The following is a 27475-nucleotide window of genomic DNA, read 5'->3' on the forward strand; positions in this document are numbered from 1 at the left end:
TTGTGTTTTTCCCCCCTTTTCCCCCCGATTCTCTTCCCCATCCCGCTGGGGGCATGGTGGGAATGAGTGAATGGCTGTGTGGTGGTTGGTTGCCTGCTGGGGTTAAAACCACAACTCTAACCCTGATAAACCTTCTGTTTTTTCAAACAATTACGGTGAAGTGTTCTTACATGTACGTAGGATATAAAAAGTATAAGCAATTTCTCACATTCTTCAGACACAATTGAAAACATCTCTTCTTCTCTGGGCACTTGCTGCATCAAGTAACCCTGGTAAATTTTTAGGTCTTAGAATTTGATCTTCAGTTTTTCATTTAAACAGGATTTTTTTCCATACGCTGTTAAATCTGAACACTTCTCATTTTCTGTTTACTTTTAATTAGTCAATTTTGATTAGCATCAAAAAAACAGCATACAAAGAACAGTAGCATGCTTGTCATGAGCTCATTGCTGTTATTTAATTAGTCTTCAGTGTAATGAAAAGTGCTGGTTAAAAAAAGTCCTATTAACTTCTGAAACTTTGAAAATGTTAGCAGTGGAGTTGTAAATTTTATGTTAACTAGAATTTTTAGGTTTTTAAATAATTAAAATCATAATATTCTGCTGCCTGTCTTCTCTTGGTACCAGAGTTCATATGATGGTGCAGGCCGCTGTACAGGAGGATGTTTTCTGTGAGCAGAAGTACAGTGTGTGTTTTTAGTCTGGCTTGGTTTTCTGTTTTGGCCTGTGTCTTAGAAACGCTGGTTCTGGAACTGGTGAGGTGGTAGGCAGAGAGGAGGTGATGGGAAATGTCTCTACCATAGCACTGACTGATGCTGCACTGAGTGACTGTAACCATGTGTGGAGAGGCACTGTGCATTGCTCTGAGCTAATAGGCAGTTATATCAGCTTCTTACGAAAGACATCCCTAAATGTTGAAGAGCATTTCTGTTTGGTACTAACTTTTAATTTAAGGCAGTTGGTCATGAAGCTTGAAATTTAGATTGCTCTTAGTCAGTCACCTGTAACTTTACCCAAGAGTACCCCCCTGAGTTGAACAGTGTGGCAGGACAGGCCAAAAGCACTTTTGCAACTAAAAGTATAGCTATGTTGACACTGATCAATTCTGTATGTCAGTGTTTTGTATACTTCAAGATGGGCACACAGATAGTCGAAATACTCTGTTTCTTGTGTTTAAACATTCAAGGGTTCCTTCAAATAACTTTCTCAAATCCAAAAGGAGCAAGATACGAAAGAATATGTTGGTGTCCTTTTTTTAAAAAGGAAGGCTAGAGTCTGGGTAACAAGGAGTCTGTAGTATCTTATAGGTTTGTTGTTGTTTTCTTGTTCATTATGAAGTTTAGGCAACACAGTGATTTGGATTTTACCATGGGTGTATGAGTATTCATCTGCAAATTTGTGAGTCTGGCAGGGGCTCCACTTTGAATTTAAGTAGCGCCCCAGCTCCAGCTGATGCAAGTGCTTGACTTAAGCCTGGGGACTGCGCAATGGTGCAGCTCTATCCTGTCTGGTGTATGTTTGCAGTCATCTACACTGGCATTGCAGCCCAGAGTGGTAGCTTCCCCTGCTTATTTCTGATCATTTGTTTTTTCTCCGGTGTCAGTAGAGGTATTCCTGAAACTCCATAGTTGGTTGGCTGAGAAGCTGCTCTGGGTTTTGACTGATGTTAGCAAAATGGATCTCTTAACACAGAGCATTTTCTTAGGTGAATGGCCGCTGTAGTCACCAGATGTTCATGCTGGCTTAAAGGAGGGGTCATGGAGGATAGGGACACATAGTTGGGGCCAAGGCAGGACGGCTTTATTTTGATGTCAGCAGTTTTAGGTTGGGTTCAGGTCATTATGGAACTTGATGTCAGTAATGCTCTAGACTCTTGTCACAGTGCTGGTTTGTTCAGTAGCCATTGCTGCGGTTAAATTGTGCGATCACAATGAGCAGCCATGCTTCCTACCATTGTCCTCCTCCCCCCAACCCCAGTAAAATCACCACTGAACTTTGAAAGTGCTTTCCTATTAAGGCATGTTTGTAAGCAAACAATTACACTTCTTAGCAGAGACTAGTGACATTTTATGATTATATCAATAAAAATTGTAGATTGCTCAAATTTGCAAGTAGGAGGACTGCAGACTAAGTATTAATATAGTATGTTTGTTCTGTGATATTTGTGCTGTTCCTAAATTATGGAGTTTGGAGTTAAATTCAGACTTGCTAGTCATCAAACCATTTTTGCAATCTTTTTCTACTGGTGGATGCAAATATTTTCGTCTCCTCAGCAAATTTAAGCCTAATAAATAAATAAACTAGTTCTAATAATATCTTTTGCACACTCTTGACTAATATAATAAGCCACAGCTGCCAAGCTTTCTGTACAGCAAGATGAAAATACTGTCCTAAAACTGTTGACTGAATTGCTGCTTTTGCCAGGAAAGCTTGTTGATACTTTCAAGGGAGGTGGTAGAAGTACGAAAGAAATCCCTTGGCATTTCAGACCTTTGGAGAACTCTTAGTTTTCAAAACTGAAGCTCTCAGGTGGCATGCATTTCTACTGAATTGTCATTCTCATGGGGAGCTTGACTCTTCCTCTTCCTGTAATTGGGGAAAATCTTATACTGGACCCTGGCTCTTTGAAAGGCTTTGTGTGAGATTGATATATGTGAACTTGAATTTCCTTTACTGAGAAATGTATCGATAGAGAAGATGAGCATATGCTTTTATTGAACAGTACTAAATGGTAAATGCGAAGGCTATTTACTAAAGAAGCTTAAATGTGGTCATTGAGCAGTGTGGGTATATATATATTTCATAATCATATACAGGGATTTGCATGGCTCATAATTCATGTGGAAAGACGGGAAAACTTATATTCCTGGGAAAGCTGGCTGTGTATTCCAGTTAAAAGTGAGTGTATTTCTAATTCACTTTCAGTTGTGTGAGCAGGTGGTATATGTATCGGCCATCAGTTTAGAAAGTGCTCTAGTATGGAAAGTTCCTTTATAAAGAAGAATCCATGTTGACTATGTTTTAATATAGCAGTGTTTCTGACAAAACTCTTAGGTCTGCTTGAGTGACATTATGTAGACTTCTAAGCACTGAGAGTTTAAAATGACAATAAATAGCACAGCTTATTTTTTTCTAATGTAAATCTGTTCCTCGTGCAATTAAAGAGTTTCTAACCTGACTAGTAGCAAACAGGAATTATGCATTGTTCTTCCACACCAGACTGTGTCAAGAGTAGTTTATATATGCAACACACTTAGAAATCTTAGCTGGAGAAGATATTGAGAAGCTACAATTTTGAAATCTTTTTCCACATAGATAATCTGCAGTCAGAACTTTACTTGATCCAAGTAAAGTGCTGTTTTCTTTCACTGTTTCCATAATTTAGGGGGTGTTTGGTTGATTTTTCTAATTTTATTTTGTTTTAAATTTCTCTGATTCACCAGTGAGTCAATAATGGGAATCATTGTTAAAACATTACTTGAATTTCCATAGCAGGTTTCATAAGGCTAGTTTAGTAGCGACATTGTGTGAGTTGATAAAGTTTGAATTGGTCTCTCCAATTTCACTACTCTCCCTTAAGGGTGTGTCTGTCTTAGCTATGTCTGGGTATAGCAACTGTAAGTACTAATTTGCATCATTTGCTATAGAAATAGCTGCTTTTTCACCTGCACAACCCCCTTGAATTTTGGCTTGGGGGTAGCAAACAAATCTGTCTTGGATAAACCTTTCTGTGTGCATCTCCTACATCTTTTGATAAAAAGAGAATCAAAAACCCTTGGGGGAAAAAAAGGCTCTTTGGATTTTGTTAGAAAATACTGTGGGGTAGTATGTTATAGGGCATTTATTCTGCAGTGTGGCTTTAAAAGTGGTTAGTGTCTTCTTTTCTTATATTGAATACATGGAAGTACGTAAATAACCTTGACATGTCCAGAAGATGGGGGAGATGTCTGCTTCTGGTTGTGAGTTAGGGTGTAGACATGGGTGGTGAATGGCTTTTGTCATTAAAATATGCTATTAAATAAAAAGTTGTTCCTTTGACCTGAACTGTTCTACTGAAGTCTCTTTTTGGAGAGAGAAGTAGAAAAATGATCTTTGAAATACGGTTAATAACTACTGAAAAACATTGCTTATAGCTGTGGCGTTGTTTTACCTTCTTACTTCTGACCATTAAAAAAGCACATTTTTTCATATGGTATCACTATTTCCCTTCCTCCTGCCTCCTCTTTTCCGTACTTAGGTTTCAGTTTCTTAGTTATGGAAACTTAAAACACTATTCTTCTACCTTTCTTTGGCCCAGAAACTGGTATGGCAAACAGCGTTGCTTTGTCAGAAGACTGGTCTGAGTTACACTAAGGAGAAAAAAATAAAGAAAAAAGGCATTCTTTGGGTCACAGAATAGACATTTTAATTCTTCTTTTTTGATGCTTTCAATGTTTCCTTTTACATAAAAGTTGCACAAGTTCTGGATACGTTTGTTAACCATCCAGTAGATAAAGATTATGAAAGGTGAATCTTTATAACAAGTTAAAACTCCTATTAATTCCCAAGTCCTACTAAAAAGGCTTTGGTGTCTTCTTGTCAGCACTGAATTTGCAACTCTTAGGAACTCAGATACTCAACTTTGTTCAATATATTAGAGTGTATGTTTCTGTTCCATAGTGTGAAGAGAATCAAACTGTTGTTAGATTGTGTGGATGGTGTTCTTTTTTTATTACCAGAATTTCAGTGGGTTGTTTCTGAAAGGTATTGGTTGCTGTGTTTTCCTGCTTAAGTTTTGTCCTGACAACTGCTATAGTCCTTTTCCCTTCCACCGATCTCCTTTTCCCTTCCATAAAGTTATCTGAAGACTTTTTTTGTAGGATTTCTTGTGCACATGCCACATGCCCACCCCACACCCTTCTCATTTGTTTGTGTGTTTTATTAAAATGAAGGCTTGAGTCTTCTAAGGAGTTCTCTCCTGCCACGAGCCAAGCATAGACACATGAAAGCAGAATGTCTGCATTTCTTTCATGTGGTACCTAAATAATTGTCTCTAGAATTCAGTAAAGTTCCAGTTCACCGGTGTGTGAGCAGAGGAGGAAAGATGATGATAGTCTGGTGATTTGGGGGTTATGTACCTAAACAGTAGGTTTTTTATGTACCTAAACATATGAGGTATGGCTTGGCAGAAAAATGCTGAAGTTCAGCGAGGTGTGCCCAGTTCCCCACGTATGGGCATAGCCTCATGGGTTTGTGCAGGCTGCAGAGTGACTGGCTGAATAGCGGTCTCACTGAAGAGGACCTGAGGGTTCCATCGAATGCCAAATTGAATATGATTAACAGTATGTTCTCCTTTATTTATAAAGTGAACTGCATATTGACTGAGACTTGGAGAAGCATCCCAAGCAATTAAAATGTGATTATTTTTTTTTCCACTAATGTTAGTGTTAGTTCAGCAGGTACTGATACCATAACCAGCTGAAGAATATCTTGATGTTTAGGATTAGCAAAGATGAGAGGCCTTTTTTGCTTTTAAACTATTTTTCCTTCGTTGTTTTTTAGTACTTGTCATGCTGTTACATGATTTAAAAGTTAGTCCTGAAGTTTTGTTTCCTGACAGAATGGTAGCACCAAGGGGAGGCAGCATCAGTAATCACTTCAGCATGAAAACCAAGCTGGATGTATTTCAGCCAGTTAAAATGAATTGCTGTTATCATAGTGACTCACAGTAGTAAAGTCTCTGGGTTATAATCTAAATGGAAGTCTTGACAAATGCTAAGCAGGAGTCAAGTTAAAACAATATATTGCTAATTTACAGGGATGACAAATACTGTTTTATTATTAAAATTACTAAACTATTGCAAGTAAACTTGTAATTTAAAGCAGAACTATCAGATCATTAATACTGAAATCATGGCAATAGACCAAATCCTCTGCATCTTCTGAGGTTTAAGTGCAGTCTGCCAAACATGCTTTTACTGCAGTTGGTTGCTTTTGTGTTGGTTTTGAAGTACACCTCAAGAAACTTGCTGTACAGGTTGCTTTTGTGAGGTGCAGAAAGCAAATTGTTCTGGGCTGTTTTACTTGTGAAGGCGGTTTTCTGTGCTGTGGCCGAAGTGGCAAAGCAGGACCTGTCTCTTGAGTCCTGTGAACTAAATTTGACTTTTTTATGATGTATATAAGCACCTGTCTTCTGTAAGTATTGCTGCTTTGGAATGAGTCAAGACTTTAGTTTGAGCATAAAATGAGACATGTTTGAGGTCTGTTTGATTATCAGGTATTTGTTTAGCACTAGACATCCAAAATTTGAAGAAAGTGTTAAATGTAGATGTAACTTACGTGCAGCTGTGCAGACTCAACTGTTTAAGATTGTCCCCCAGGCTCTGTAACCTTAGGATTTCAGACTGGCTGTTTGAAGTTTTTTCCCTGATAGCCGGTTCTCCCTTGATCGTTTAGATGTCTTCATGTGTGTGTATGCTTTCGCTGCCATTTCAGAGGTTCTTGGACATAGGGTGTTTGTATGTGAAACTTAAAGGTGTAGTGCTTCTGTCACATAAATATCAGAACTCCTACTCTTCCTCCAGTCAATAAACCCTTTGAATCAAAAACTGCATCAAAATAATCACATTTTGCTAGGTCTTGCTCACTGTACAACATAAGATGATTGTTTTCTTGATAAATGTTAGAAATGCTACATGTTCTATCCTTTCAGACTCCTTTACCATGTGTGTATGTGTTTGGGTTAAGATTCCAAAGGTCTCAACTTGGTTCAAGTATGGTGAAACTGGGCGTAAGGGAAATACAGAGCTGAAGTTAAAGGGGTTCAGTTACTTCTGAAATTTTAGGTCCTTATCATGCCAGTGTAGTAGATTCTGAGCTGTGTATGGGAAAAAAATACCTTCAGAGCATCTCCGAATAAGAAGAGGTTGTGGAACCTTTTAGGCAGAGTAGTTTATTTTGACTTAGCCAATGACTGATTTCATTATCCATTTCTGTGGTCTTGAGGAAGATATTGGAGATCTTTATTTTTTACATTTTTCACCATTCCAGCCATTCCAATAGAAAACTGCCAAATACTCCCCATGCCCTTGGCATGGTCAGAATGTAAAACCCATTTCTAGAAGGCTTTGTTCACATACAGAATATAGTAGTGAAAGGATGGTAATGTATATTGGGAGTAAAGCAGTAGACTCCTGGGGAAATCTGTTTGCTGTAGAGAGCAGTCATGTTGCTTAATAGCAGCCTTGTATAATATAGGTCAGTATTTTTGTCTTGAGTTTTGTGATCTTGTGTTATGGACCTGTGGATCAAGGAATCAGTGCTCAGATTGTAGAATGGTCTTACTTTTCTTCTGTTTAAACTTGCTGTACTCATGTCTGCATGTCTCCTTGAAAATTTCTTGAGATCTGCATATAAAAATGCAGAAAACTACATACTGTTGCTGTGCCGTACGTAATTCGAAAGTGGAAATTAGATTTCTTTTAATACTCAAAGGATGAGAATCTTACACATTTTTTTTCTGCGGTTATAAGGTGTGTGTGTAGGTTTCTGCTTTTGACAAAAATATATAATTTCATCACCACAGGGCTAAGTTGGGCAACTTCATTGTTGCATCTCGTTGCCCGATGCAAACTTTACTTATCACTGGGTTATATGCTGTTTTTACAAAAAGTGATGCTGTTATCACAATTCAAACACAAGATGGGTCACAGAGTGGCTTTGAAGATGAGAATGTATTTTTTTAAAAGTAGTTTTATGTTCCTGCTTAATACAGCAGTTTTCTTAACTAGTGGGAGAGATACCATCTAGTTATAGAACTGTAAATCAATAAAGAGCCATAGCATTCTTTCTGGACTAGATTTGTTTAGGTGTAGCACTCTTGATGAAGCAGCTTTATGTGTCTAAAACCTTTGTTCTAAAAACCCCTGTTAATAAAAAAGTACTTGTGCAATTATTTGAGATTTCTGAGTGCCTTACACAAATGTACAATTTTCAGATGTTAGGTGATCTAATTTTATTAATCTGATTAAATGTTTTTCCAATACGATAGGAAATTGAAGCAAAGCAATTTAAGGAATTGATCAAATTAATATATTCCTCACTTGATCTGCAAATTGGTGTACCTTTTCTTTTGCATGTTTTTTCTGTGTTTTCAGAGTGGGACTATCTAATATGCTGTGAAGGAAACTTTATGATCAGTCTTTCTTCAAAAGAATGATGTCTGCATAGAGCAGAAGCAGTCACCTCTGCTGTGAGAGTTTTAATCATTGGCAGATGTGCAAGTTAGTTTCAGCAGAATTCAAGTGTGTCTTCAGAAGTATGTGGCAGAAAGTTGTGGTTGCTAGTGCTGTTGTGCAGCAGTTTTAGTGATTTTTTTTTTTTTTTTTTTTTTTTGGTACTTGTAGATTATGAGCATACCTGCTTCAGTGAATGAAGCAGGAGGGATGCAGAAACACTGGTTCAAAACTAATCTTTTGCTCAGGTTTGTTTCCTGTTTAAAAGAAGAACCATTTTGGGAATACCTGTCTTAATTTAAAATATTTGGAGGACCATTCACTTAAAATTATATGGTTTGTAAAAATGAAGAATCCTTTTTCTATGCAATTGCATAACTGTTTTATACTTTCAAGAAATGCCTGGGAGTCTAACAGTCTATTACTCTTTTCAGCCCTTAACCAAGATGGCTGACTCTATTCCTGTGCAGAAGACAAATGATGTGTGTACATGCATGGTTATTTTTTTCTTTTCTAAAACATAAAAAAATCCTGAAGGTGGCAAAAACAGAGCATTTATGTCTGGAATATATCCTTCCACATAATTCTTTTGCACTGGGAAGAGGTTATGATTCCCAGGTAAGGAAAAAGGCTGGATGATGAGACCAAGAAAGAGCTTTCTTGAGAATAGTGTGAATTCTCTCCTGAATAGTGTTTCAGGAAGGGAAGGTCATGGAAGGGATCCACTGCTGGTCTCCAGAGCAGAGATGCATTTTCTTCCAAGGGACAAAAGAAAGGAGAATTTTTTTGGAACTCATTGTTGATACTCTGTAAAAGCGGGAAAGGAGTAATGTTAAATTGTATTTGGTCGGTTTGTTTTCTTTTTCAGAACAGGTATGTTCATTCAGATGCGCTTACAGATTACACATTTAAAAATGCAGAGACGCGGGTTTGGAGATGACTGTTTACAATAGGATTTTTTAATTCAGGGAGATGTTACGGAAAGGAAATTAAGTGGTATCTATACCAGGTAGATTTAAAGGTGCTTGTCTAATCAGAGAAAGGTGGCATTTGCTACTGATGTATTGAGCAATAAACTTGTTATGCTAACTTTGCAGTGTGGTGTTTTTATACTTCTGCCTCAGAAAGCTGGTGTGGTTCTTCTCTAATTATGATTTGTTTGTGTGGTTTGGGTTTTTTTGTGTGGTGTTGTCCGCCCCCCCCCCCCCCCCCCCAAAAAAAAAAAAAACCCAAAACAAAAAAAAACCCACAAAACCCACAAAAAAACAAAAAAACCAAACCAAAAAAAACCCCCAAACAACAGCCTATGTTTTGGACTATGCTATTGCAATTAAAATAATTACTATTAATTTTCACTGTTTCTGTTACACTGTAGAAGTGCTTGCTTTAAAGCCTACGTATACTTTGTTCAACTGTCCAATACATGTTTTCAAGAAATAGTATACAGGTAGACTTAGGAAATTTTTGGCGTTTGTTTTCCTTTGCTACTTGAGCCGTTTCAGGGGAATGTCTTTTAAGCTGCAGCATGTTCTGTTACCAGTGGGCGGTGTAGGGTTTGCAGAAGAGGATGCTTCCACTCCACGGGAGAATTGCCTTCTGTTTGATGGGTTGGTAACATACCACTTCAGTGAAAAATAACTATTAAATAGACAAATATGTTTTATGTAAGTTATTGTACTACATTTATGGCGATCTTTACTTTTTGGGTAAACCATGTAAAAGTTTGTCAAGGGTGCACATAAATCAGCTTTTTTTTTTTAGTATTGTCTCTGAGGTGGCAAATTTGATATAAGCCATGACTTCCCCCCTCTTCCCCCCCCCCCCCCCCCCCCAAGCTTTACCTGATTAAACTAATGTAAATGGATGCTCTGGTGTTTTTACCTTTGAGTAGCCTAATTTGTTTGATTTAATGGAGTTATGTGTGAATTGCTTTGACATGGTTTTGGGCAGCAAAGTCCAAATTGTCAACTTTCAAACTTACTGCAGGATATATTTTGGTATTAAAGAAACAGCAGTACGCAAATAAGCTGATAGAGTAACAATGTCACTAAGTAAAATGCTAGTCTTGTCTTGGTAGCCTTATTTAAGTACATGAACTGAGGGGTAACCATTTTCTGTAATGGCCTAATACTGTATGTGACTTTTCTCTGGTAAAAAACCAAACAAACTACAAATCCAACAGTCTTATGACACCATGCTGCCCTGGGTGTAAGGTCATACTCTTTTTTTTTTTTTTTTTTTTTTTTTTCCCCCCTCCATTTTTTACTGTTCTATAGCTATGTCTCTCCAGTTACTTGATAGCATTAGTAAACCTGCCATCCTTGTGGAACTCTTAGGAACAAATAAAAGGCTTGCTCTGTTGCAGCTGTATTTGTTGACAGTTAAAAAACAGTAGGGCACTGTCACAAGCTCCTGGAGTTCTTTTGTGCAATTTCTTCTGGCCAATTAACTAAATTCTTTTTAAGTGTGTTCGTTTTTTTTTTTAAGTGTGTGTCTTATTTCTCAGGATTCCCATTCACACTCTTTCTTAACTGATCTTGCTTCTCAGTGTTTCTTCTCTGGTTACTCCCACTCTTACTGTGTTTCTTCTAATTCGTCTTTGGGGGGCTTTTTTGCCCATCTAACTCTGACTTTTTTTTTTTTTGCCCATCTGGTCCTAACCCCACCTTCAGTTTCTTGTCAGATGTGCCTTCATTTATTCCCCAATTTGATTGTGTTTTCCAGGCATTCTTTTGTCATCTTAGCGGAGAAGTAGGCCCTGTTATCTTCCAGTGTTTCTGGATGGCCAGTGCACTGGCCACTTCATTCAGTGAATTCATTATATATTTTCTGCATATCCTCAAATTAACTTACCCCCTCAAATGTGTGAAAGCCAGTCAGCTTTGAAGGGGTGTTTGTGGAAACAGAAAGGGGGAACTTGCAGTCAGCTCTCTGAAGAGTCGTGTTCCTGTTGCAGACAGTAAGGATGCATGAAAGAATGGCATAAAAAAATACCATTTCACAGTTCAAATAGTATAATGAACTAGAGGAGAATAGCGATTAGTTGGTAACACTACTATCTGGAAACCATAAAATAAAGAGTTGGCCTGTGCTTGATGTTGGAAAAATCTTGTTGCTTCTAATTCTGTGTGTTAAGGAAAAAATGGAGGCTTCCATTTAAACCCTTGTTGATGGACCCTGAAATAAAAACAAAGTTTGGTACTTTGCTTAAAATAGGAAATTGGATGTTAGTACTCTGGGTTTCACATTGTCCTCTAGTACTTGTTTGTATGTTTTTACTCATGCTTCCAGTACAACAGGAGCTTGAGCCATAGACACTGATTCAGACAGTTTTTAGCTGATACAGAAGATCTAAAGGAAAACCTGTTGAGGCACTGGTTTGTCCCAACAAAAGACAAAGCAGGATACTGGAAACTTAAATGGGTATATTTGTCTGACTGGAGTAGAGTTTTTTTGGAAATGAGTGCTCTGGTTTCATCCGATAACTGATTCTGTGCCAAACCCCTTCAATTCCAAATCTTTGTTTGGTAACAACACTCTTGTGTATATATACACATCTATATGCATGTGCACACTTCTTATTTATCTGTTCATGTATAAGAATAGATATGGCATGAAAATGTGACTTGGGCATAAGGTATTAGGTGGATAAAAGTATGATATTTGAGGCATTATTAGAAGAAAAATATCATGAGAAGGTGTGTAAACAAAAAGCTTTTTTGCAGAAAGTTTATAACTGCAGGTAGAAGGCTTTTGGTGGTAAAGGCAGGGATCTCCAAAGCTGGAGAAATAGCTTAGAACATCAAGAACATAAACCCTTCATTTTCCTAATTGTGTGTCATCTCCCTTGTCATGTTGTTGTAGTTGTGTTGTCACGTATTGTCATAATCATGAACTTGGAAGGATCTGTAGGCATGAGGAAGTGTAATTAACCTGTTTATGCCTTTGGCCACCTTTTAAACAGCAGTTTTTACTTACGTTGATTGTGTGTTAAGTGAATGTTTATGCTAATCTAAGCTAGACACTGTGATCGTTTTTGGCATGTCCAGTCTAAACTGATCCATATCATAGCTAATGCTTTATTTACCTGTGTTAGTAATTGAGAAATTTTCTTCCAGAGATTTCATTTTTTGAACTATGAGAATAAATGATTAATTAGCTTGTTGCTTTGGGTTATTTCTCTAAAAAGGCTTTTTAATGTAATGTTTTCTTGCAAATATAGATGATCAAAGTGTTTTTAGAAATGCCAGCATATCTTTGTCTGCATTCTTGGTCTTGGTTCTTGAAATTTATTTTTGTGTTTTCTGTAAGAGAGTACAGATATGTGTGTTTGCAAAAATATCTTTTTTCCCTCTGGTTTAAAGCACTAGGTTGGTATAGGAGTGTTTATCTTTCAGCTTGAGAGAGATTAGTAATGGAAGATTTATCTAGGGTGTTTTTTCACCCCCTGAGTAAGGAATAAGCTTTAAAACTAAATTTAAAATACTTTATTAATGGACTTGTATGTTTAATGCCATCTTGCTTTGCTTGTTTGAAGAAGCCACTTTCTCTTTTTCAATATAAAACCACTACTATCCTTTTAATTTTACCTTTAAGATCTAGCACCTGAAACTTGCTGTACAACAGCTACCTTCTGACAAGTTGTAAGAGAATCTGAGGTAGTGGTAGGGACACTTGACATGCTTCCTGCACGGGCAAGCATTGATACTTTTTTCTTGTTTTAGATGAGCTTGACCTTGCAGTAATGGTATCGTTGCAGTGGTGTTACTGATGTGGCCAGTATTTGGACGTAGACATGGTGTCTTATTACACCACCTGCTATTCGGGCAAATAAGCCTTTCTGCCACAAGATGAAGTGGGTTTTTTTATTTATTTGAAAGCTGGGGTATCTTTCCAGTTAAACAAGTTGCTCTAATGAAAGATGCTACTATTGCCAAAGGTCTTAAATTTTCTGACCTCATTCAAGGGAACATGTTATTCTAGGTTGGACTAGTTTGTCTTGAATGGAGAATAGTTGTGATGGCTTTAGTTGGGTTTTTCCCCATGTGGATCAGAGGTGTTTGTGTAGCTGACAGCCAGGGGTCATAGGTGGCTTCTTTCAAAGCTGGCCTGACACACTTATGGGTAGCACTGGGATGGAGTGTGTGACTGCTAAGGTTGCAAAGCCTGTGAAGGTTAATCCCTGCCCTGGGCCAACAAACTGGGTGATATTTAAAGGGCAACCTGCTCAAATCAAACTGTGCACTACTTTTAAACCTCTTTTATGTCTAGTATTTCTATCTTCGCTTTATTTTGCTGTTGAAAAAATGGAAACTTTACATTATTAGGATCAAAAAAAGCAAGATAAAATTTTAAGACCAGTAGTTGAAACAACTTTTGAATTCTTTCAAAATGAGGATATGAGTATTTTAACTAAATAGGAGAGTATATTAATGAATCTACAATCAGATTTTTTCAACTTTAAAAAAAATTATATCAGTTTTATTTCCATTCTTTTTATTAAATGCACTTTGACCCTGTGTAAACACTTTAGCCTTCACGAAAAGGAAGGTTTCACAGCCTTTTTGCATTCCTTTGATGATAGTGCCAGTTTAGTTCAAAAGTTCTTTTGCTGATTCAGACTGTGTCATTGCTTAGTCTAAAGTCAATATATACTTTAAAGACTGTGTATACCGTAGTTTTCAGCTGCAAGGAGGTTGCTATAATCTTATCATTTAAGGATTTTACAAGCTGAAAAATGAGGTTTTGGACTCACTTTCCTCTGGGAGAAAAAATCTGAATATTGAATTTTTTTTCCCCTGCCGCATACATTTTCTTAATGTTGTCAGTAGGTCTTGTTAGGGGGAAGTGTTGTTGGGTGACATTTATCAAACCTTGATAAATATGTAAGCCATTTATTTTGCAATAATGGAATTGAGAGTATACCTACAGGTAGAATGTGATCTGTGGTGTATTTACTATAAATTATGTAAAGGGAGTGTAATTTTATTTGCAGGTCCTAGAATAAAGTTTTGAGGCAGCCCTTTAAAGCTTTTTTCTTTTTTAATAGTTAAATTTATTTGTAACTGATGTGGTTTTTCCTGTTTTATATTGAATCTGAAATACTGTCTTCTGTTGAAGGATTTTACCATTTCTTGCATTTATTTATACTGGTTTTACTGAGTACATTGTTTTCCCACACAATTCTAGTTTAGGGATGGTAACGCAAACTTATAGCGATCTGTTTCAGTACAAAATTTCTCTTGATAGAGAACAAAGTACTTAAATGTCAGTGTGACATGGGAAAAGAATTAATAGAGGAACCTGCAAATACAGCTTTCCAATAGACGGTGCTTTATGAAGTTGTTACTCACCTGTGTAAACTTAAGTTAGTAGAGATAGTAATGCAGGATTTTTGTCGTTACTATGTATTAACCTACTGTTTCACTTTTTGCAGTCTTTCAGAAACAGGATAGCCATGGCCACAGAAATTGGCTCCCCGCCCCGATTTTTCCATATGCCGAGGTTCCAGCACCAGGCGCCTCGGCAGTTGTTCTACAAAAGACCTGATTTTGCACAGCAGCAAGCAATGCAACAGCTTACTTTTGATGGAAAGCGGATGAGAAAAGCTGTGAACCGAAAGACCATAGACTACAATCCCTCTGTAATTAAATATTTAGAGGTTAGTTAATTTTCTACTATTGATTGAAAAACTTTTTTCCTTCCTGAAACTTGTGATTGTGATTTTCAGTGTCCATAGAGCAGTCTGCCATACTGGGAGATTGAACTAAATGATAAATGCTTCTAATTTTGGTATAGTACAAATACAAAGGGGGTTGGTCCTTGGGAATAAAACTGCACATACACAGCTGATTTTGTAGTTTGTGTAAACACCAATTTTTACATCCTGTCTTGGAATGCAGTTGTGTCTTGTGATATTCTGACTTGCCAGTGAACATAAAACCTCATTGTAAATAATGTAATTGTTCTTGTTTTTGTTTTGAAATGGAAATTTCCCAAAATGGGAAATAAACCATTACCCCTTCCCTTCCAAACCCAGGGTATCATAAAAATGTTTTCTCATCATTTTACCAAATAGCACTGCAGCTTGCACTGCGGTTTCCTAAAGCCCCTTTCTGTATGGTTAATAGATACAGAACAAATTAAATGAAGTTTTGTTGAAGAAAGGTTTCTGTGAAGATGCTTACTTAGCTTTCCTGATGGAGTGGTACTAATTTCTTAAATACAATTCTGTGATCACAATTTACTGTACAAGTACTGGATATTAGCTTAGAAGAAATGGAATCAAATCTGTAAATACAGGAGTTGTTGGAATCTCAACAGCAAAAACATGACAAAATGAATTTGATCTGCTGTGGACAGTGCATGATTATAGCTTGTATGTGTTAAAAGTTGGAAGGTTTTCATAATTATCTTCTAAGATCTGTTAAAACACTGAACACTTAAACCATATTCTTATGTTTTAGGAATGCCCCCCAAAATATTCTATTAGTAGTAGTCTAATTCTAAAAAAAAATTAAATTTAGTAATTCAAGACCTTTATTGTTGTGGCAGAAATAAGCACCCTCAAACTTCTGTTAATTAAAAAAAAATAATCAAATCTGTATGTTTTGGATGCTTACTCAGGATACACCAGCATTCCATTTCAGTCCCTACTTCAATACTATTGATTTAATTTGATGTGGTTCTATAAAAGATGAGGAAAATGGTTTGTGTTATTTGCTTTTGGCTTAAGAAATTCTAGCAAACTGTAGTAGTGTATACTGAAAATGGTTTACCTAGAATTTTAGCTTATGTTTCTAATATGTGCATCAATCCAAATTGGTGAAGCCTACTGCATGAAGCTGAAATAATTTCATTCTTGATTCGTGTGTTTTTGAAAAACTTGTGTTTGAAAGCTCATGAAGTTTAACTAATTGAAAGCATTTTTGTCCCTTGGTCTTCTAATTTTTATCCATTTGAATGCATTGTTCTTTATGATTCAGCTGCAGAAGCTTCTTTTCTAGCTCATTCACTGTGTGGGATATCATTTAGAGTTCGTCAGCACAGCTCCTAATAGTGTAAATGCTTATCCTGAAAGTAAAGCTTTTGCAATGATTGAATGTGCTTCTTCTAGAGTACCTGTTAGCATGGGCAGCAAAGTACGAATCATCTTTGTTAAAACAATGTGGCTTATTACATAGATTTGCTCCTTTTCTACTGTTAAGCTGCCATTTTAAATGAACTGGTTTAGTCTGAAATTAAGATTTTAAACCTTCTTGAATCTTTTTTCATGCTGTACAAATTCTACAGGTTTCCTGAGACCAAAGTCTTTTAACTGAGTTTATTCTAAAAGTCTTTGGAGTGCTTTGAAATTTCCTAAACAGGCTGTCAATGTGTTCTTTATTTTTTGTTGTTTAATAATGAAGTATAGCGGTGGTATGAACTAGGAGTTGTTTTCTTCTTTCCAGAATAGAGTATGGCAGAGAGACCAGCGAGATATGCGAGCAATCCAGCCTGATGCAGGATATTATAATGATGTAAGTAAAATCTTTCTGTTCCCTGATGAAGTACTGTGGATAAAAAAAATAGGAAGGATTCTGCCTGTCAGTTGAAGTTATCTTTTTCTCCACAAGAGGCCTTAAAGATAAAAAGGGTGTCTTCACTCTACATTATTGTTCTGTTGAAATACATGTCCGTGAAGAGCTCCTGAAATTGGACGGGCTTTTAATGTTTGGCCATAAGAACTCTCATAACGCATTGAGCTTGCAAAGCTGCTCTTGAAGACGCTGGTTGTTTGAGGTGGTAAATCATGCAGACTTTTAAACATGTCCTGTCAAGTCCTGATAATATCCCTGCAAATGAAAAACTTGATTTTCCATAAGTGAGTGTTCAGAATGTAAGCTTTTCTTCCAGTTTCCAGTTAGAAATGTTGTTACTATATCTTTTGTTTCTTCTCTTATAGTTGGTCCCTCCTATAGGAATGCTGAACAACCCGATGAATGCTGTAACAACAAAATTTGTTCGGACATCTACTAATAAAGTAAAATGCCCAGTGTTTGTTGTCAGGGTGAGTATAGTGTTGGATTTACTTAGTTGTATAATTTTAACTGAGAGTGATAGTCTTAACAGAAGAAAGAAGCAAGATAACCATTTCCATATAGAGCTAGCATGTGGAATTCATGTGTCTAGTCTTTCTGTGGAGGGTTTTAGGAAATTAAAAGGTAAAGTCTGAGTAGAAAATAATTACTACACTCAGAGTTTGAGGTGTACTTCCTACTTCCCCCGCATTTTGTGGGGCTAATATATCTTGACTCACAGAACAAAAGGCAGTTTGGTCTCTGTGCTGCTTGACTCCTGTAGCATCTTTTAACAGCTTTTCTCTGGTGTCAGCAGTATTGTTTAATGTTGCTATTGTGTGCTGTAAACATATTGGTGCCAGTAAGCTGTTTCTTCTCTACGCCTAGACATTTTTCATTGCTTTTACAGTGGGCTTTGTCCTGTTGCTACAGAATTCAAAAGCCCTCTGTCACAGTTCTGCATTTTTGTCTATCTTACATTCTCTAGAAAGTGATTTAGTAAATTATGGTTCTGCAGATTCTCTGGAAGAAGCTTATGATTTATTTGGATGATTGCGAAGAAATACTTGAATGTTATGTTTGAACAGGTTAGTTAAATTTTTCTTTTACAGTGGACTCCTGAGGGGAGACGCTTGGTCACTGGTGCATCTAGTGGAGAGTTCACTTTATGGAATGGACTGACTTTCAATTTTGAAACAATATTGCAGGTAAATTCATCTATCAAGTTTTCTTTGTGTTTCCTTGAGGTCTTTGAGCATGTTTTAGGCATACATCTTCACCCTGCTCATCATAGGTCTGTGGTCTTAAGTGCAGTGATGGGAGTCTTTGAGGTATTTTATTTTTATTCTGCTCTGACCCCATGTCAGAACGTGGCTATATTCATTTAATGCTTCTCGTTCCATCTCCATATGCTATGTTAACTGTTCTCAAGAACATACTATGAGTATTTGCAATAATAAAGAAACGCTTCAGAAACAAAATGCAAATACTCTTTCATTTATTATTTAGAAGACCATTGTATACAGAGTAAGGCATTTTCCCCCCCTCCACAATCACATCTTGAATCTAACTACATCATCGTTGTTTTCATTTCTTTGTTGCAGCTGTTAAGTAGGAACTTCAGTAACTTTTATGTTTTGTGTAGGTCAAATAGTGTTAGAACGTGTTTGCTAGAGGTTTTGTTTTTGAATTTACAGGCTCACGACAGCCCTGTAAGGGCTATGACTTGGTCACACAATGATATGTGGATGCTGACAGCAGACCACGGGGGATATGTGAAATACTGGCAGTCCAACATGAACAACGTCAAGATGTTCCAGGCACATAAGGAGGCGATTAGAGAGGCCAGGTTTATACACAATATACCATTTTCTGTAGTACCTATTGCCATGATTAGACTGTTCTCTAAGTGTATTCTGGGTGCAGAAATGCATGGGTTCTGTCAGATTCTGGGAAACTTCCTGCACCACATAAACACAATATTTTCTTTTGTTTCCACATTCTCACCGTTTTGCTGGCACCTTTCTGAATTAGTATTGTCCCAGTATCCGCCTCTGCAATATGTTAGAGATGTATTTGTCTGCCGCATTTTGCACTGGTATTCTTTTCATTTTTATATGGTGACGATGTGTATCAGTTATTCCTTTTTATACGCACTGTGTAAGACAACAATTTCATTCCAAATAAAGAATTCAGTCTTTAATAATCTAACTGAATAAAATATAAAGCCTTCAGAAATAAAACACCTGCATAGTTCTCACAAAATAATAAAACACTAAATAAAGTGAAGAACTGCTTGGCTTGGTGAAGCCAAGACTTCCAGTAATACTAAATACCCACGCAGACTGCCACATACAGAAGTCTAATGTTAATACTGAATGGGTTCTTCAAGCTTGAAACTGTAAGCAAGCCATTGAAAAGAAGACTGTAGGATATTCTCTTGGTTCAGTGTTGATGCCTCAGTTGTGCAAATGTCTATAAAAAATGGAATCTAAAGTGAGATGTAAATGAAGGATGTTTCTAAAGTAAACCTGCACATAATCTTTAGTAAGATACGGAAATGTTTTTAAAGTAAGCCTGAAGAGAAGCTGCAGATCCAAAATGAAGCTAAAGCAGTGTTTCTTCGGGTTCAGGTGCTGGCCCTTGGCGATAAAGGTTCACTGCCACAAAACCACTTTCCACTAAAGTCACCATTTTTCTTTGATAGGGTGCAGCATTTTCTGCCAGAGTTTGAGAAGTGCTTACCTTGGGTTCAGTTACTGTGTGACTATCATGGCCATACACTGAATTTCTCTACTATTTTAAGCCCTTTCCTGATCATAAAGATGTAGGATTTCACAAGGGCTCCCTCATGGTCTTTCACTGCACCAGAAAGGAAGTGAGTGCCTGTCAGTTGCTGGAGATGTTCTGGCCCTTATCACATGGCTAAATAACTCCTTGCTTTTCCAGTGACTTTCATCAAGCAATATTGACGGCTCAATCTGGAAGCTGCTTCTATGTCTGTAGGATTCTTTTCATGGTGTTGATGGGGTGTAATAAGAGGGTTTTTTTCCAAATTACTTTTATAATAAGCGGTACACTTGTATACAGGGTTTTTTTCAACTGTTAATGCAACTAGCATTTTCCTGTGACCAGCTTTCCCTTATTTTTGCTTCTCTGCTGCAAAGCACCTGTGGCTGAAGAGGAGTTTTTTCCTAAGAACTGTTCTCCTGTGCTTCTACACAGTGTCACTTTCTTATGGTATTACCGAACATGAAAATCTAGGGTGACAGTTGCCAAATCATATTGATGTTGCTTCTCATCCTGCAGAGAAGGTGCTACCGTGTGCAGTCATAGACAGGAAGGTGCTAAGAATAAATTCTGGATTTTTCCTCATTTGACAGGGGACTGCAATGCAATAGTAATCCTCTGCTAAATTCATGTCTTGTGATGAAGTGTCATTTGGCAGGCACTGTATTCACTTAAAAGTCCCTATGTTCAAATGCATCCTTCAGTGTATAACACATTACAGTATAATTTTGCCCTGTCTGAGAAGCATAGATAATCTGTTAAATGCTGACTTCTTTCCCCTGCTGTGTGTCTTCATGTAACAGTTTCTCACCCACGGATAATAAATTTGCTACATGCTCTGACGACGGCACTGTTAGAATCTGGGACTTTCTACGTTGCCATGAGGAGAGAATTCTTCGAGGTATGTGTACCAAAAGTACTGATTGGGGTATTTCAAGAGGGGGAAATCCTTTTTTTAACTAGGTGTTCACAATACAGAAGTATCAGCTTGTCTACAATTTTTGTATTACATCCCTGTCTTAAATCCTCCAAACAAGTTTTTGTTTGGCTGCTGCTATAGGTGCCTTACAATCCTCAGGCTGCAGTTCACAATGGCATTACTCTGTTTACTGTCCACTTAAGCTCTAAAAAATGGAGGTGGATATATAAGATGTTTTTCTACTGCTAATGTTGGTAGAAACGGCTGTTTCTGCATCAGGAATACATTTATCTTGCTCCAAAGCTTAATCTTTGTGACCACTTTTACTTCAGAACACGCATCTTCATGCAGAGGATTCAGTTCTCATGGGAGTGCCTTCCATTCTGGTTTCTTCAGAGGCAAGGTAGCTACTTTTTTTTTTTTCAGTCCTTCAGAGGAGGAGAGCATCTAGGTAGAGAAGACTAGTAAATTTTGATCACGTCGTGCGTAGCACGTACAAATAATCCTAGCTTTGATTCAACAGTTTTCTGTCCAATATCTGCGTACACTAACTTCTGGTGCCTTTCCATTGGCCTTGTTGAGCTTTCTACTTCTCTTGTTGCGATCTTATTGAGCCTTAATAATAGCTTCTGGCAAGTGTTCCTTTCTTGCAGAAGATGTCAAAGGTACATAATTTAATAGGAGAATGTATTAAGACTGCTGTGAGATTGGGCGTTGTAGACATGCAGGTAAACTGCAATTAAAGTATGCAGTAAAAACATGGAATTTTGGTTTTAGATGTGTGAGCTTGTTCAGTGCTTTTTCCTAAACTAAAGATTTGTGTACTTACTGATTTTTAAATCATGCTTCCAAACTGGACCGGCATTATGTATTTAGGAAGTAGAGCTTTCCTTTTTCTCTTGACTCTTACGCTCTCTTCTTGTTTTACTAATTACATTACTTTTAAACACCGCTACTTTGAGAAGACATTGGGCTCCAGCGTTCTTGGCAGTGATGATATTCTTAACAGAATCTGTACATAGACATTATGGTAGATGTGTTCTTTGCAGGAGCTGACAAGCAAATTCTTGGCTATATCATTTACACCTGTTAATTCTGGAAGGACCCAAACAGATTTGGGATTGTTTTGCTTGATGATTTTCAGAAGAAATCATTCTGTACTAAAAACATTCCATACCCTCCTCCGCGTTTGTACTAACTACTCATTTATACTGTGTGGAGGAAATGGAGATGCAGAGGTGTCAAGATCGTAAAAATCACTCCAATTCTTCTACATTCTTTTAATGTTCTGCATAAAGTAGAAGTACTAAAGCATACAATTTAGGCCACAGAGAACAGAACTTGCATTACATTTCCATCTGTTTCCTTGCATACTTGAACACTGTGATTGTGACAGTATCTCAGATAGAATTATGCTTTAATTTCTTGCAGTTTACACGCCTCAATATACAATTTTTAGTGTGCAAAGTATCTCTATTAAGAGTATCTTAACCTCTTATATCATGTACCCACAATATGCTTAACCTTTTAGGCAAGTTGGAAATAGTACATACCTGGATGAAATTGGACAGGGCAGATTTCTCGTTTCTGCTTTCAGATAAGCAAAAAAAGAAGACGCCCCCTCCCTGCACGCCGCCCCCCGCCCCGACAAACCAGCCCAATCACCACCACAAAAAAATCCACCACAACAAAACAAAGATAATACTCCCAACACTCAGGGGTTTGGGTGGGAAGATGTCTCTGCAAAACATGCAAGTTTGATTTGGTCTTGGTCCCTAGCACTGTTATTAAATATGGTCAGACTTACTTGAAAGAGCTGTATGGGTAATACTTGGGTAGCTTTCTTGGTGGGAAATACAAGCTTCATTTTGTTATTTGGAGTTTAGAGCCTATGGCTTTAGGAAGCTGATCTTCAGCTTTTTGCATCTCTACATGGATTCTGCTTTTACATATTTAGGAGTGTGACCTGTAATACTTTGCTTAGTGTAGCCTTCGAAATATGTAAATACTTATGCCATTGCCATTCTGAAGTTAGTGATCTGTAAATTAAAGTTCTGGTGGCACTTCATTAAAAATATATTTCGTTACATACAAAAAGCATTTAGATCAAATACCGTGCTAAAGAATGTGGGTTTTATTTCCTGCTTCCACAAATCGTGCTCCAGGTATTCTGGCTAACATGGATGCTGTGAAGTTGCAGGGATTCAACGTTGCAGTTTAGGTCCAAAGCTTCGCTTAAAATGTGTTAAGGTATTCCTTAGGTTATCACACTGGATTATAAAAATAAAATGAAAATATCAATTTAGTCAGATGTGTTCTTAAAAAAGATAATCACTCCCAGGGATACAATATCAATGTATCATTGATTTTTCAGTAACAAGTGATATATGTTAAAACACAGATCCGAGGACTTCAATGCCAAGGAATGCTTTTAAAGCAATTCTGTAAAGAGCATTAAAGGGACTGGGATCAGCTTTGCTGATGTAAAAGGACAAAATTCTATAGACTTGTTGCAGGTGCTTTTGTTTGTACTAGAATTAACTACTGTAATTTACTTCTATTATTTGATGAAATGGTTCCCTTAAAACTGGTCTGAAGGGGCAATTCAAGTATTACCTTCTAAAGAGGATTGGAAAAACAAATTGGAAGTGGTAAATTACATATATTGTCTTAAGGTTTTGGTGGAGTTCTTTCAGCTGCCTATGGTCGGCTACACAATTTTTTCAGTAGTTAAAGCCATTGAATGTGTGGGCTGCATGAGAAACACTGTCCAGCTTCCTTTTTCATGTGTCAAAATGAAATTAAATAGGACACCCTGTTTTGTTCTTCATACATAATGCCAGAAGTTCTAGATCTTCTGTGATCTCGCTCAGTCCCTTTGCTGCCCAGCTTTTCACGAATTCATGTTACTTTGCTGCTGTTTCTACCATGGTGGCTTTCTAGGGCATAGTAGGTGTGGAGTTCAGGCGTTTTGTTAGAAGTATGTGCAAATTTATCAGGCTCCTTTTTAATATTGTAAAGAAATAAATAGGTTTAAAATCTTCAATTTCTTGGGGAATCATCTTTAATTAATTCATCTTCAAGTGAATTATTTTGGAAGAACTTGAAGGTGGGGGAAATGGCATTGAGTGTCATAACTCACTTACCTGTTCGCTTCCCCGCAATTATTGTCTGTCTTTTCTCTTGAAGTAAAGGTACTGTACTCCTAATTCTGCATCAATAGTTTCTGCCTGTGTTAATTTCTGTCATGTTACCATCCTGATGATAGTAACAGGTACAGTTTGGTGCACTTACTAAAATACACTGGTAGCAATCTTAGCCGATAATAAAATAAAAAATGTTTTTGTTAAAATAATAAGACATGGAAAACAAGCTGTAGTATAGCAGTATGTAATTTTCATGCCAATAATCTGTTACTCAGAAAGACATTTCCAATAATGGCACTTTAGACTAAACACCTGATAGTATTATTATAAACAGTTGCAGTGAAGTTAATGCCAGGACCCATGTAATCAGTCCCCATTTATGTAAGAACACGTACAGTGGTGGCTTTTAGTAATGGTAAAAACATTTGGTGAAAAAACATGTGCACTAAAAACTTGATGTCCTTTTATTTCTATTGAGAAATTAATGTTAGCAATAAGTTGACTTGTGGCTCTGAATCTCTGGATATTGGGTCTGTCTGATGTATCCCTGAGAACATTTTGGGTAGATCATGAGTAAACACATGACTCCTTAATTATTCCCAGCATGACATGATGGGTTAGGAGGCTACAAACACATCTCAGTGTTGTCAGTTCCACTGTCCGTCCTCCTTCCTTTCACAGTCACACATGGAGAATCTAGTAGAAATGTGTGCTTGGGAGGACTGTAAGGTTTTCATTCTGAAGCCTGGCTGAGCTGTATGTTCCCAGGATTTCAAAGGTTGCCTGCCTTAAATAAGTCTTTTTGAGGAGGATGACTACCCAGCTCTCTGAAGGCTGGCAACCCAATTTTTGAGAAGATATTTTGTAGATAAGTTTTTCTGTTTTCTGGCTGTAAAATAGGGTAATACACTAAATTATCTTCTTGCCAGCAATGGTAAATTTGGCAAAAGATTTTCCCTATCTTAACTAAAAGCAATCATAATTCCTTCACGTTCTGTCTGGATTTAAAATTTGTAGTTTGTTACAACATGTAATTTCTTACTAGTACGTGATTTACTTGAAGGAAAGTCTTTTGTCTGTCTTTTAACATTGTTCTGCCTGGAATTTCCTGTTGAGGCATAACACCAGTGCAAAAAGTCTTCACCTACAAAATAACATTTCTGTGTATGCACGCATTCAGAGAAGTCACAGCAATCACAGTAAACTCGCTTTTCATCTGCTCACAAGTTTGGAAAAACTGTCTCCACAGCTAGTCATACTGAAATAACTGGAGAATTTTTATTTATTCCTTCTTTCTATTCTGTTCCTGGATCTTCATTAGCAAAGCAAATACAATGAAGTGTCTTCAGATGTTTAACATATGGTTTGTATACACTGCCTGAAAGTGAAGGATCTCTTCAGAGTTTTTGAAGTCAGTTTTCTCAGTCAAATGTGTTCAGTAGTTAAGGAACCTGAGAACCAGAACTAACAGAACTGTATCTTCAGTTTGGCCTTCACTTTTAACCATAACGTTCGAGCTCTTAACCTTTGAAGCTGGTAGCTTATAGAACTGTTACCTTTTCCTGGAGTGTAGTTGAAGTCTACATTGATAATTTAAAATTAAAAATAATCCTGATGTTGCCATTTCCATTTTTCTTCCCTTTATGTGAGCTTTTTCCTTTTCCTTGTCCCAGTAGGGAGAGAAACCCCAGAAAATTCAAGAAATGGGTGTATTGATACTGTGTTTCTTGTAAGGAGATAGTGTTTAAACCTTCAGGGTTTTAGTGGGGGCTTGCTTCTTCATACTGTTAGGATTTCAGGTGTATCTGATATGTCTTTCAGTCTACTGATACATCCCTACATTAATGAGTATTAGAAAGATTTTTCATCAGAACAAAAGCCCAAGATGAGATGAGACGTGGCTGATACTGTATCAATTGAGAGAAGGAAAGTCCTTCAATTTTTTAACTTAAAGATGAGCTGTTCTGAAATGCTGGGATTGAATCAGTTAAATCTCCTATTTCTTTGGCATGTTTTAGTATGCTGGCTCGTAGTGCAGGTCTCTGTTCTTCACAGATTATTGCCAAGGCAAGGTTTGGGATGGGGGAGAGGGGTAAGTTGCAGCTCTTTCGAGGTACAGTTGTGCTCTAAATGGCTGTGCGTCAAACTTCATGTGTTTTAGACACAAGGGAGGCTAGGGAGCTCGCTCACTGGGATGTTAATAGACAGTTAACGTAGTAACCTAGTGAGAGGGGAAGAATCCAGTCACTTCTTGCTTGAGGCTACTAAAAAATACACAGGTGTCATTTAGCAACTCAGTTTTATTCCTGAATATGACTGTCAAGGCTACAGTGTCTTTGTTTTCTCTGTATAGGAGACTTTATTAGAGGTAGGCTTTGTTAAAATACCCAATTCTATTTGTGTTAAATGTAAAAATCCAGCTGAGAGTTGAGAAACTTTCTGCTATGTTGACTTACATCAGGTTCCTATTTGTGAAGTGTTCCAGACTGGATGAAAAATTTACTTTGATGAGCTATACTTGAGGTCCTTGGTTTCTGTGATTAAAAGGTGATGATTAGGAGGTAGCTTTATGATTTCTTTGCTCTGCTTCCTAAACCAATGCCAGGAGAATCAGGGGGAACTGAAGACTGCTTTTGGAGCTGGTTGCATCTGATACACCTGAAATCGTTTGGTTTATATTGCAGTTCAGTTCTGTGTAATGTTGAAGTAAAATCTACTAAGTCTTAAGAGTTCAGATTCTCATCTAGAAACTAGTGTTTTAAAAATCCTGGAAAGTTACTCATTCTTTGAGAATCCTATGTATTTTTAGTTATTAAAAGAGATCATGGGAGATGAGCCACAACGCCACGCTATTAAAAAAGTTGTACCAGACACTTCTGTCAACACTTCCCATGAGGCAAGAATGAAAAGGCACCGTGCAAGAATGAGATTATTTCAGATTCAAGTCTGAAACCTCTCTTCCTCCCTGAAAATTGTCCTGGAGCCAAAAGTTATATAATCTCTTGTGTTGAGTCCAAGGGCAAATTTTACACTAAAAAGGGTAACATTTGTCATCTATTTTGTGAAGTTTGGAGGAATATTGAGAAACCCTAGTGTTTCACAGGATAGTCATCTCTTAGTGCTGCTGAAATACACAATATTTCCTTAAGTAGCTTTATGTTTGCATTGTTAGGATTTCTTGCATCTGCTTTCTTTTGTGTTTGATAATTGCAGGAGGTAGATAAATACCAAAACAGGTGAAACCTTTTTTACAGTTTGCTAGTGTAAATAGTTGAGTGGTGAGAATTTAAGCTGTTGTGACTACATAGAGAAGTAAACATAATATGGCATGATACTCTGCATAGTGGTCAGGATTCACCTGCAGTGAGAACCATTGATGCAGCAGTGAGCTTTGTCCTCAAGCCCTGCTCACCATTATTGAGAAAGAAAAATAGTATTTTAAGTGGATCCTGATCTGTGGAGGTGTTTAAATAGTGGCACAAAGGTGATACCAATCTTCCTTTTTCAACACAAGTGTAATTGTTGAAAACAATGCAGGTTGTGTGTGTTAAGGGTGGTGGTTTCCTGGTATCTGCTCACCAGTATTTGTCATATCAAAGGTTCTCAACAGAAACAAAATCATCTAGAATTAGTCTTAATGCAAGTTATGTTAGTAACTCATCTTCTTATAAAGTCTTACGTGGATAAATACTCAGAGTCGGGCACTTCATGTATTATTTTTTTTGTGGAATCTTTCATCTGACATACCATTTCCCACTAGAGCATGACTACAGAAATACGCTATTTTCAGAATAAATGGTAGCAGTCTTCAGAAAACAAAAAACATAATTCCCTGGTGAACATAATCCAT

At 37.2% G+C, this 27475-nt stretch overlaps 1 protein-coding gene across 5 annotated transcripts in view; it reads left to right on the top strand.

Annotated features, from left to right (window-relative positions):
• Positions 1-27475, top strand: part of WDR33 (WD repeat domain 33) — a 71339-nt gene that overhangs the window by 4370 nt on the left and 39494 nt on the right. For 4 of the 5 annotated variants that reach the window (XM_056358552.1, XM_056358548.1, XM_056358551.1 and 1 more), the window contains exons 2-7: positions 14649-14873; positions 16663-16731; positions 17157-17261; positions 17883-17978; positions 18468-18619; positions 20364-20461. In XM_056358552.1, coding sequence (XP_056214527.1) covers positions 14670-14873; positions 16663-16731; positions 17157-17261; positions 17883-17978; positions 18468-18619; positions 20364-20461 — 724 coding nt within the window. In that variant the 5' untranslated portion in view covers positions 14649-14669. Of the gene's footprint in view, positions 1-14648; positions 14874-16662; positions 16732-17156; positions 17262-17882; positions 17979-18467; positions 18620-20363; positions 20462-20811; positions 25955-27475 lie in introns of those variants that run through there. The other variant, XM_056358547.1, reaches the window with a different exon arrangement.

Source organism: Falco biarmicus, chromosome 13 (genome assembly GCF_023638135.1).
Source record: "Falco biarmicus isolate bFalBia1 chromosome 13, bFalBia1.pri, whole genome shotgun sequence".
NCBI lineage: Eukaryota > Metazoa > Chordata > Aves > Falconiformes > Falconidae > Falco > Falco biarmicus.